Source organism: Macaca nemestrina, chromosome 12 (genome assembly GCF_043159975.1).
Source record: "Macaca nemestrina isolate mMacNem1 chromosome 12, mMacNem.hap1, whole genome shotgun sequence".
In the NCBI taxonomy this organism is placed as follows: Eukaryota; Metazoa; Chordata; class Mammalia; order Primates; family Cercopithecidae; genus Macaca; species Macaca nemestrina.
In genome coordinates this window covers 123976118-123988807 of record NC_092136.1, presented here as the reverse complement: position 1 = coordinate 123988807, position 12690 = coordinate 123976118, and the positions used below count along the sequence as shown (strand labels likewise).

Genomic DNA, 12690 nt, shown 5'->3' with positions numbered 1-12690 from the left:
TCAGGTGTGTTGTCTCCCTCCTCATCTCTCAAGCAGAGACAGAATTCTTGATAAGAGACGCTAGCTTGAATTCATGATCGGCCCAGCAGAGCTGAAATCCTCTCACAGACACGTCCATACCTCAGGGTGGGCAGGTGTGTAGATGAGGGAGGACGGAAGAGAGGGCATCTGCACACTGGCTGGTCTGCTAGAGCCTTCCTCCCTTAGCCATGCTTATGCCTGTCATGACTCTGTGTTTTGCCCTCTGTTTCCCCAGACAACTCGCCAGGAGAGAATGACTCTGAGAAACAGCTCCTCAGTGACTGAGTTTATCCTTGTGGGATTATCGGAACAGCCGAAGCTCCAGCTCCCTCTTTTCCTTCTGTTCTTAGGGATCTATGTGCTCACTGTGGTGGGCAACCTGGGCTTGATCACCCTAATTGGGATAAATCCGAGCCTTCACACCCCCATGTACTTTTTCCTCTTCAATTTGTCCTTTATAGATCTCTCTTATTCCTGTGTGTTTACCCCCAAAATGCTGAATGACTTTGTGTCAGAAAGTATCATCTCTTATGTGGGATGCATGACTCAGCTATTTTTCTTCTGTTTCTTCGTCAATTCTGAGTGCTATGTGTTGGTATCAATGGCCTATGATCGCTATATGGCCATCTGCAACCCCCTGCTGTACATGGTCTCCATGTCCCCAAGGGTCTGCTTTCTGCTGATGTTTGGTTCATATGTGGTAGGGTTTGCTGGGGCCATGGCCCACACTGGAAGCATGCTGAGATTGAGCTTCTGTGATTCCAACATCATTGACCATTATCTGTGTGAAGTTCTCCCCCTCTTGCAGCTCTCCTGCACCAGCACACATATCAATGAGCTGGTATTTTTCATTGTTGTTGGAGTAATCATCACGCTATCCAGCTTAAGCATCGTCATCTCTTACGCTTTGATACTCTCCAACATCCTCCGTATTCCTTCTGCAGAGGGCAGATCCAAAGCCTTTAGCACATGTAGCTCCCATATAATTGCTGTTGCTCTGTTTTTTGGGTCAGGGGCATTCACCTACTTCACAGCATCTTTTCCCAGCTCTGTGAACCATGGCAGATTTGCCTCAGTCTTTTATACCAATGTGGTTCCCATGCTTAACCCTTTGATCTACAGTTTGAGGAATAAGGATGTTAAACTTGCCCTGGGCAAAACCCTGAAGAGAGTGCCCTTCTAATGGGTCTCTCTGTATCACTGGCAACTGGTTCTTGGTAAGCATGATACTCAAGTGTCTTTCAATCTATAGGTGGAATTTTAATCTTTCTCTTCAAAGAGAGTCTTCTCTCCACTTTTAAAAATTGGAAATCTCTTTTCTATACTCTCCTTGAGGATTATACTATTTTGCAACACTTAAATTGGCTCATTGCATGCGAGTTAGCACCTAAGAAATGCCTTTTGTTTACTGAACTCTGTATTAGGCCCAAGAGATGAGTAAGATGAGGCTCCGTGCCTTCCATTCTTTTCTTGGTAGGCTAAATGAGTTTTTCTGAGCAAGAGTGTTTCTGGCTGGAACAAGGGGCAGGTGATGGTATAAAGGTTGAGGAACATTTTCTCTTTAGTTACATGAGCAGACTTATTAAAGATCAAAGGTAGATACCTTGTTGCCAATGCTAACATAATCTTCCAGCCCTTCAGGAGGTTGGTTGGTCAGGAAGATCATAAACCCTCCTTTTCATATACATGTATGTACATAAGAGAAGCCCTCATGCAAGAATTTTCTGTGCTCTGCTGTATAAGGTTATAAGCTCTGCTGTATAAATCAAATCCCAATCTTTTATTTCAAAGTTTTAAAAATTCTGGGCCTTGGAATGGTAATCAGGGGTAAGTGATCCTGTGTAATTGACCCAATTTCTTTGGCTCTGGAGACTCAGGTTGAAGAAAAAACAAAGAAGAACTCCACAGATTTGCATGATCTGTAAAATGTGGCCTCTGTCTTGCTCTGGAGATACTGAGCACACTATTGGATTTTAGGAAGATTGCTTATTCTTTAAAGTGGATTTAGATGTTACAGTTCTGACAATGTGTGTGTGTGTGTGTGTGTGTGTGTGTGTGTGTGTGTGTATTACAATTAATCAATACAGAATCGGAAAGAAAGAGAAGTCATATTACACTTCCCACTCTCAGGGAGTCTGGAAGGGATCTGGATTTTGAGTGCAAAAGACCACTCTGAATTACTCTGCTAAAGGTTCTGTTGTTCTACAATGAAGAGCTTGGTGCTCCAGCTTGTGGCCAGGAGACATTCTGAGGGAGAGCTGAGAGCAGGGCAGAGAAGCACTCGCAGCACAGGGCTGACCGACAGGAGACGTGAGACAAACTCTATCTTCTCCAAGTCTGTTAGAGGAAGAAGATCTTTGGAGGAAAAAAACTTTGATACCTGGGTTATGCCTTGATTATGATAATTATGACAATTAACAGTTACTCAGCTTGCACTATGTGTTTGTGCGCTGTTTGAGATATCTTAAATATATTAATTCATTTATTGGAATTGATTTAATACCTTACTCAACCACTGCTGGTCAGTCCTGTGGGCCTTGCTGAATCCCACCCTCCAGTGGACTGTGTGTGTCTAGGTCCATGGGGGTCTTGGGATATTAGAAAAGAATCAAGAATAAGGAAGGATAAAAGTAAATCTACTTTGATATGGAAAAAGAAAAAACCCAATTACCATTGGTATAAATGAGTGGGAACAAGAACTAAGTCAGGGCATAGGATATGAATGGAAAGGAACAATTATGTAATCAATGCATTAAAGTCCAAGAATAACTTTCCCTGCATTCACTCCATATTGGCACTGGGGTGAGTAGCCGTGAAGGTATGTTTGACTTAATCAGACACTGGCTTGGATCTTTTGGAAGGAAGTTCCTTTGTGACTGAGGATCTGACATGATAAAAACTCAGAGTGACTTTTCTTGGCTCTTGTAACAGTCAAATAAGAGCATCTATTGCTCCCACAGAAAATACAACATTAAATAAGTTCAGAAGGTCTGCACTTCTGTCTCAAACCAAAGATGGATCATCTTGCATATTGTTTTGGGTTGACATTAAGGAATTGTTTGTTCTCACAGTGTTAAACAAATAGAAGCAGGGTTGAGGGCTGTTGCATTCCAGTAACAGAGACATAATTTGAAACTGAATGTCAGATCTGTCCTAAAGTGAGTCCTTCTGTCACAAGACCACAACTCTGTCATCTCCTCACATCATGACGTTTTAATTTCTAGCAAGACTACTTTTTTCTCTTTAGGAAGCTTTCTTAAGGTTGAGATTCTTTTAGGTTCAGTTCTTGGTGTCCTTCTCTTCTGGGCTCTTCCTGAGGCATCTCTCTGACTCAGGTGACTTCAACAACCATGCATTTGATGGTGACTTTCAAATCTATAACTCTGACCCTTAGCTACAGTCAGAATCTGTAATCAGTTGTAAATTGGAAACATGCAAGTATTGCTAACATTGATGTTCAAACAGAATTATGTAACGATTAAGTGATGACATAGTTTTGGAGTATCAGGAGGAGTAAACTGTTGTCTCTCACATTTCTAACCATGTGGGAGAAGACAGGTAAGTGACCCTCCAAGTAGGAAGAGCGAGAGTACAAGGAGAACTTCCAGTGGATCTTTGGAAGGAAAAGGAGGTCGTTTCCCTGCACTCATGAGGCAGATGAGAGGATGTCCGTGGCTGACTCAGCATTAACTCTCAGCTTAGATGCATAGCACCATTTCTCCCTTCACACTTCCACAGCAGAAATGTATCATTTACAAACTACTTCAGCTGCTGGTAACAAAAGTCCAATTGCAGTGACTGAAATATGTAAGTGTTTATTGTCCTCCAACATAAACGGCATCCAGAGGTGGGCAGTCCAGGACTGATTTGACAGTGCTGAGCCATCAAGCACTCAGTCTCTATCTTTTTTCTCTTCTGTCTAGCTAGAGATTTCATTCTCAATAATGCATCATGAATTCCAGATGGCCACCAGAGCTCTTAAGATTTTGTCCATATTTCAAGCAGCAGGAAGACACAGGGGTGAGCATAAGCAAATGCATACTTCACCTATTTAATGTATGACTGCTACTGAAAAGTTATTAGCCATCCCTGCCTGCAAAGGAGGCTGAGAAACTTAGCATTTCACTTGATAACATTATCATCCTTAAAAAGTAGAATTTTGTTGCTAAGGAAGAAGGTGCTAACATGGCTATTGTGTAGACAACTAGCAGTATCCACCAAAGGATAGAATACCACTTGCCAGGAGGGAACAATTCAGAAGTGAATACACTCTCTGTATTTTTGCTTTCTTACTTGGTCCACTCCATGAGAGAAGGTTAGATTAATTGGACAGGTAAGATTGAAAGAGACTGACAAGTTGGTCATTGATGGAAATGTGCCCAGCGTCTTCATCACCAAACCATTGGTAGTAACGTAAGGCAAGCTCATGGTGAGGACAATCCAGATCTGAGCTATTTCAATCCCAACCTCTACTCCTGTCTCCTACTGGGTTAAGTTAGAGTCCGGGTTCTGAGAGGGAGGTGTGAGTCCTGACATCTTTGCCTCTTCAGCATGGCTATGAATAAAGATGCAATGGTATTTTCATCCTCTTTTGGCTCCACTCATTCTCACTAATCAGACCCACAGGAAAGCGGGAGTGAGTGATTAATATTGCCAAATCTCCCACATTAGAGCTGTCTCTGCACTTTTAGCACAAGGACTTCTGGTAATTGAAGCTCTCATTTTCTTATGATTTGAAATGACCCCTCTTGCTCTGGTAGTGGGTTATTGGAAACCATGCGAAGAATAGACTGTCTGAGAGGACACGAAGTGCAACTCAAATAGGGCTCTACTCGTTAATTTTAGGTGTTAACTTGACTGAATAAAGGAACACCTAGGGAACTGCTGGGTGTGTGAGCGTGAGGGTGTTTCCAGAGGAGGTTGGCATGTGAGTTAGTGGACTGAGTGGGGGAAACCTGCCCTCAATGTGAGTGGGCATTATCTAATCGGCTGGGGGCCCAGATAGAACAGAAAATGCAGAGAAAAGGGTTTCCTCTCTCTCTCGGAGCTGGGAAACTGTTCTCCAGTCCTTGGACATCAGAACTCCAGGCTCTTTGGCTTTGGGACTCCAAGACTAACACCAGTGTTCCCTGGATTCTCAGGTCTTTGGGTTTGGACTGAGAGTTACCCCATTGGCTCCCGTGGTTCTGAGGTTTTCACACGTGGACTGATCCACAATGCTGGCATCTCAGAATCTCCAGTTTGCAGACAGCTTGTCATAGAAATTTTCAGCCTCCATAATCATTTGAGTCATTTTTCCTAATAAATCCTCTCCTATCTATCTATCTGTCTACCTAATCCACATTTATATCTCTGAGCTATCAAATCCAGTTGATTTTTTCTCTCTGGAGAACCATGACTAAAATGCAAGGGCCATGGACAGAGGGTTCATTGTGAGCTAATAAGGAAATTTGACAGGAAAATTTAGGCTAGGGGACTCACAATTTCACAGAATAGCATGTGGAAGATATGAACAGAGAAAATTGTATTCCGGTTGATGGCAAATAGGGTTTGGTACTATCTGTGATTTCAGGTATCTACTGGAGTCTTAGAATAATATTCCCTGAGAATAAGGGGGGACTGTGTATTAAATGACACCCATGTGAGGCAATGTATTTGTTAACTAGCTAGATTTAGCCATTCTACATTGTAAATGTACTTCAAAACATCACGCTGTATGTGATAAATACACACAATTTTATCTATTTTAAAAAGGTAAATGTTCTAACTTCTTCGTTAAAAGAACACGAGTCAGGTTGGATCAAAGAGCAGAATACAACTCCATGTGGCATACAAGAAACCCATCTACAATCAGGTGATTCAGAAAGATTGAAAATTAAATGGTGGTTAAATAAATAACAGGTAAATATAAACAAACAAGCAAACAAACACGCTGAATTTGTCAGAATGGAAATTCAGTCAAAAAATGTTAAATGCAAAAGCTTTATAATGTTATAGGATACTATTTACAATAAATATGTAATAGTTACGACTTTCTATGCACCAAAAAGTAAAACATCAGGAGCTACAAGAGAAATAAACATTATTGGAAGGGAACTTTAAATTACAGCTTTTAGTCTGTGATAAAGCAGGTTTATAGAAAAAGATAAAAGATGTGGAAAATGTCAAAAAGACAATAGAGAGATAAATCTAATTACATACACAAATTAGTTTTTTCTATATAAACATCCAATTTTTTATGTGTATGTGTGTGTGTATGTGTAGGTCTGTGTCCTAGATATTAAAAACATACCTTTTAATCAAAGGGTCAAAAACAGTCACATAAAGAATGAATATCAGGTCACAAAAGCAAACCTCAATAAATTTGATATATTAAAAATAGTCCCACCAATGTTCTTTGATCATCATGCAATAAAACTAAAGCGTAATTATATAATTAGAAAGCAAAAATACTTTATTACTTTGATATTTAACATTTTCTTTTAAGCTACTTGTAAGTCAAAGAAAAAATATAAAATTGCAGAATGCCTAGAAAAAAGCTATGAAGATGTAACCTTTTATAATTTATGAGACAGTATACAGCTTAAACAGAAAAATAATTTTAAATGCTATATTAAACAAGCAATAAATATAAATAAATTAAACCATTAACTTAATGGGTCAGAAAAAGACATAGTAAAATTAAAAGAAAACAGAGTAGGAATTAATAAAGTTAAAATCAGAAAATATTGAATTTGAAAACAAAAACAGTAGAGATAATAAATACATTCAAGAGCTTGTTCTTTCAACATTAGTAATATATATCAGCTGCTATCTATCCTAATTCAGAGAAAAAGAAGAAAGAAAAAATAAGAAATTACAAAGAGAGAAAACCATAGAAATAGAGGATATTAAAATAAGGACATTTTTGAGCATTAGTCAAGTGAAATAAAAGGTCTGAATGAAATGGACTATTTTTTGGAAAAATATAAATTAAAGAAAATGAATTATCGATCAGATAGAAAATCCAAAGAGTCAGTTCCATAGGAGCAATGGAAAAAGTTGTCAGAGTTATATCACAAAAATTACTTGTCCCAAATGGTTTCGCAGGAGAAGTCTACCACAGAAGAGATAACTCCAATAGTATTTAAACTGGTTCAGAGCTTAAAGCAGAAGAAAAACTCCCTCCAAAGTCATTTTTACAAAGTGAGCACAAAATTTGAAGATTGCATACACAAAAAGAAAACCACAGACAAATATTACTTTGGAATATCAACACAAAATACTAAATAAAATATTAGCAAACATTCAGCAGCAGAAAAAAGAATTATCATATCCAAGTGGGATTTATTCCATAGATGCATGGACGATTCAACATTAGGAAATCTACTAATATATTTTAAAACACAGCTGAGGATAAAAATCAAGTGATCATTTCCATACATGCTAAAAAGATATTTATTCAAATTTATCACCCATTATTGATTAAATTTGCTTTATAAAATAGGACTTGGCCAGGCGCAGTGGCTCACGCCTGTAGTCCCAGCACTTTGGGAGGCCGAGGCGGGTGGATCGCGAGGTCAGGTGATAGAGACCATCTGGCTAACACGGTGAAATTCCGTCTCTACTAAAAATACAAAAAAAATTTAGCTGGACGTGGTGGCTGGTGCCTGTAGTCCCAGCTACTCGGGAGGCTGAGGCAGGAGAATGGCGTGAACCCGGGAGGCGGAGCTTGCGGTGAGCTGAGATCGCGCCACTGCACTCCAGCCTGGGCGACAGAGCGAGACTCCGTCTCAGAAAAAAAAAAAAAAAAAAAAAAAAAAAAAAAAAAAAAGGACTTGATAGAACTACTTTGAAGTTTGTACCTTTTTTTTTTTTTTTCCTTTTCTAACCTAGAGCTAAAAACTTTGTTGGCTCTTTTTCCTTTTATTTCTAAGAATCTATGACATTCATCAAAGTAATCTTGGTCTTTGAGAAAAATTCACAGAATTTTATTTTTTATATTATATTACTAATATAATCATGGCATACTAGGTGTAGCATAACATTGTTACTGCCTTGTTCATGTGTATTTATAGCTTCTCTTATCTTCTAGCTATTTCCAAATTTTGAATAAATATTCTGGGTTCCATAATTGATAGAGTGAAAAACAGCATACTATCTTTAGCTAAGGACCAAAGGGCTGTCTACAGAATGAATTTTCTTTGTTTTCTCAACTGCAGACAGTTTCCTAGCACAAACGATCTTCTAATCCTGAAACGGTGTGGAGCAGATTGAATACCTTTCCATGTAGCTCCCACCACTTGTCGTGCTTCTTAGAAGGCAGAAATAACGTGCATTCTGTTGGCTATCATCTTTTACAGAGGAGTAAATTGATATTCAGAATTAAGGAATCTGCTGAAGGTCCCCCAGAAGGTGGCAGATTCCATTTTTAAATCTTTCTTTATCTGGCTCCAACTGCTGTGCTTTTTTTTGCACCAAGACACATTGCATTCCAGAAAGGAGTGGAAAGAAATAGTATGAAACAGAGAAATAGAAAAGTAGAGAATGGCAATCTGGAGAAATAACTGGCAATCAACATGAAAGAGTGATCACAGAAACGGTGTTCCAAATCCCTATATGTGAGAAATAATCTGTGTGGATTTAGACGCCAAAGTGGACACATGCAGGTATCCTTAAAGAGTTTGTCCCCACGGCTAGAAGAATAAGGTTTGCTACAAAGAAACATTTAATCATGGTTTGTTTTCAACAGTAGCTCTCACAGTGAAGCCAACCTCATTCTGGGAATGTGTCACTCTTTAGAAACATTGTGTACAGTTAAAATAAAAGACATTATCATGTTACTTTATATATTGAAATAAGTACAAACAATTTTGTAATACAACTTAGTAATACAAATTGTTCTGGTGAGAATAGGCAAAAGATAGATACTATATTCTTAACATCATTTATTCCAACGAGTTGAAAGTAAGGCTATTATTTCTTTGGTATATATAGTCTTAGAGATTTGTAAAGTTTATATTTTTATCAAATGATTTTAAGATGATTATAAACACTGTTTTATAGGAATACATTTAGACCATAGACTATACAGCTATTGTATAATCATGAATTCACCTAATTGTTCACTCATTCAGCAAACATTTATTGTGCTCCTAATATGTTCTACGTCTTGGAATAGAACAGTAAGCAAAACAACAAAAATACTTAGAGCTAGCATTACAGTGATCTATTATATTGGAATTTTTTGCTTATATTTGTGTATATGACTTATGCTGTACTTGTCATGTCTTAGCCATTCTTCTCCTTTGTACAATAGAGAAAGTGCTTAACAAGTTTTGCAAATTAAATATGCTCGACCGGTTTAAATTTTGCTCCAAAGGTCAGATTTTTTTAAAAGTTTATGTTTTAACAAGGAGTTTACATTTTCATGTAAGGAGTTGTGTAAAATCCATGGCTATACATGTTAGGGGCCAGAGAAAGATGTGAAAAACGAAATCTCAAACAAAATTTTCTTTTTTTTTTTTTTTTTTTTTTGGTTTATGCAATGTTACTGAATCACCAGCACAACCTAGTGGCTGCTTAAGTGAATTGCCTGGTTCGGTGTCAATTTTTTTTTCCTCTGGTTATGTTTTCATTATTGTACTGGCCAGGCATTTTAAAAAAGTATATTTTAAAAAACACATTACAATTTTATAAGCATTATAAAATTAAAACACATAACTTTTTGTAAGATAAATATAGGCGTTTTCAACATACTGTATGCACTGCTTTTCTAATACCAATGTGATTAGAAAATGTGTCTCTCCATAATAATTAATTTCCACCAAGAAGACTGTTGTGCACTTTTAAATGATGATCTTTATCTCCTACAGGAATATAAGGATTTTGTGAATTAAAAACAATTGCTGTTTTACTTATTTGCAACATTTTGAAGGGTTTAGTGGGTTTTAAAAGTCATTGATGAGTTAATAGAGTCTAGGAAAGTTATCTTTGTCCGATCTATGATATTTATAATCTGAGGATTGGAAAAGACACTTCCTTCAAGTGATCATGACTAGAAATATCCAGGCAAAAGCTAAATGATCATCTGACAGAGATGTTTTAAAATATATTTCACCAGGCACAGGCGTATTTGCACTAGTGTTTGCAAGAGTGTTTAACCTCTAATCTCAAGATATTAAAACCACAGATAATTCATTAAAATAGATAATTTTCATCTCCCTGGGCTCCCACTAACTAATGCAGGAATCCAACTCCTCTGACGTCCCTTTAAGAATTTCTGAGAGTCTCCAAAAACATCTGATTGTGCTCAGGAACCAGTTGCCTCACCAGCAGTGCCCTAGTCTTCCAGGCATCCATTGACTGACCTTCTCCTGCAGCCTCCTCCTTCCCCCAAAGTCAGAGGAGGTAGACTGCTCTGGAGGGGGAAGGGGGAGAAAGGGACTCAGTGCTCATTCCCTGGCATTTCTGTCAGCTCAGCCTGCTGCCCTCTCTCTCCTGGGCTCAAGAACAGTACGTGGAATACAGACACATTCCCCAAGGCTCTGTTACCAGCTCCTGACACAGAATTCCACCTTTTTGGCCCCTCATTTCCCACCTCCTATGCTTATCTGTCACTTCTTGGATGGTGGGCAATTTTATTCCTATCCCCTAGCATTGTCATAGTCATCTTTATTTTGGAGTGTACTTTTTCTACTTGTTAAAAAAATTAATCATTTATCCATGCAAAAAAACATTGTTGAAGTGAGCACCAACAAGGTACTAGGCCTTACATTTGGCACTGGGGATTTAGCACTGAACAGTGCAGACATCTTCCTAGTTCTCAACAGAGCATCTGTGTTTATTCTGACAAGTAACAGAAAGCAACTGTACAAGTTGACGGAAAGAATATTGGGGATGCAAAGTAATTTGGAGTGGGTTGTAAAACCATACTTGCAGAATTGTAAGAACCAAGACATCCCCAGAGGCCAAGACCAGGACATATTTCAGCAAGAACAGTCTGGCCAAAATGCCACACCCCTGCTACATGCATCTGACACTATCCTTGGATCTTGCAGAAGCCATGCAAATGGTTCTCAATGGTTCCATTTGTTTGTATCATTGTAGATTAATTTCTCAGGTGGGAGCATGCACGTAGGTCCTGCTGACCTAGGTCAAGGTTCCTGTTTTCTGGCTGCCAGGTGGTATGAGGAGGGGCCTTATCTCCTACATGATTTCTGCAGTGGGAAAATGGGCGTTGAGTCCCTCCAACATGACACTGAATGGAGGATTTCCCCCAAAAGACACAAGTTCATACATTTGACTGACATTTTTAACTCTGGCTATAACTTATGGCTTATTTACATAATATCAACTGTAACATTTGGGGGGTGTTGTTCTTGCTGTCTTTCATTGCATGTGATTAAACCATATCAAGGATTCAGGTCATTTCTCCCAAACTGATATTTCATTTATTTTCATATTTTTAAGGTGCTTTTTATTTCTGGTCGAAGCATTGAGTATTGGTGGAACTGAATACTAAGATGGCTGGCAAAGTAGAAATCTAATCTCCAGAGGCTCAGCTCCAGTATCATAAAGAAAAATATATTCCTTCACAAATCTGACAAAAACAAGAAATCGGGAAAGGATTCCCTATTTAATAAATGGTGCTGGGAAAATTGGCTAGCCATCAGTAGAAAGCTGAAACTGGATCTCTTCCTTACTCCTTATACGAAAATTAATTCAAGATGGATTAGAGACTTAAATGTTAGACCTAAAACCATAAAAAGCCTAGAAGAAAACCTAGGTAATACCATTCAGGACATAGGCATGGGCAAGGACTTCATGTCTAAAACACCAAAAGCAACAGCAACAAAAGCCAAAATTGACAAATGGAATCTAATTAAACTAAAGAGCTTCTGCACAGCAAAAGAAACTACCATCAGAGTGAACAGGCAACCTACAGAATGGGAGAAAATTTTTGCAATCAACTCATCTGACAAAGGGCTAATATCCAGAACCTATAAAGAACTCAATCAAATTTATAAGAAAAAAACAAACAACCACATCAAAAAGTGGGCAAAGGATATGAATAGACACTTCTCAAAAGAAGACATTCATACCGCCACCAGACACATGAAAAAATGCTCATCATCGCTCACCATCAGAGAAATGCAAATCAAAACCATAATGAGATGCCAGTTAGAATGGCAATCATTAAAAAATCAGCAAACAACAGGTGCTGGAGAGGATGTGGATAAATAGGAACACTTTTACACTGTTGGTGGGACTGTAAACTAGTTCAACCATTGTGGAAAACAGTGTGGTGATTCCTCAAGGATCTAGAACTAGAAATACCATTTGATCCAGCCATCCCATTACTGGGGTTATACCCAAATGATTATAAGTCATGCTGCTATAAAGACACATGCACACGTATGTTTATTGTGGCACTATTCACAATAGCAAAGACTTGGAATCAACCCAAATGTCCATCAGTGACAGACTGGATTAAGAAAATGTGGCACATATACACCATGGAATACTATGCAGCCATCAAAAAGGATGAGTTTGCGTCCTTTGTAGGGACATGGATGCAGCTGGAAACCATCATTCTTAGCAAACTATCACAAGAACAGAAAACCAAATACCACATGTTCTCACTCATAGGTGGGAACTGAACAATGAGATCACTTGGACACAGGAAGG

At 38.4% G+C, this 12690-nt stretch overlaps 1 protein-coding gene across 1 annotated transcript; it reads left to right on the top strand.

Moving 5' to 3' along the window:
* Positions 1-271: 271 nt before the first annotated feature.
* Positions 272-1204, top strand: LOC105476295 (olfactory receptor family 8 subfamily B member 4). The gene has a single exon (XM_011732080.2). It carries the CDS (start codon positions 275-277, stop codon positions 1202-1204), a length of 930 nt encoding a protein of 309 aa, XP_011730382.2. The 5' UTR covers positions 272-274.
* The last annotated feature ends 11486 nt before the right edge of the window (positions 1205-12690 follow it).

What these genes read in the sequence shown, in the direction of transcription:
- LOC105476295 (XM_011732080.2), top strand. Translation starts at nt 275, where the DNA reads ATGACTCTGAGAAACAGCTCCTCAGTGACTGAGTTTATCCTTGTGGGA.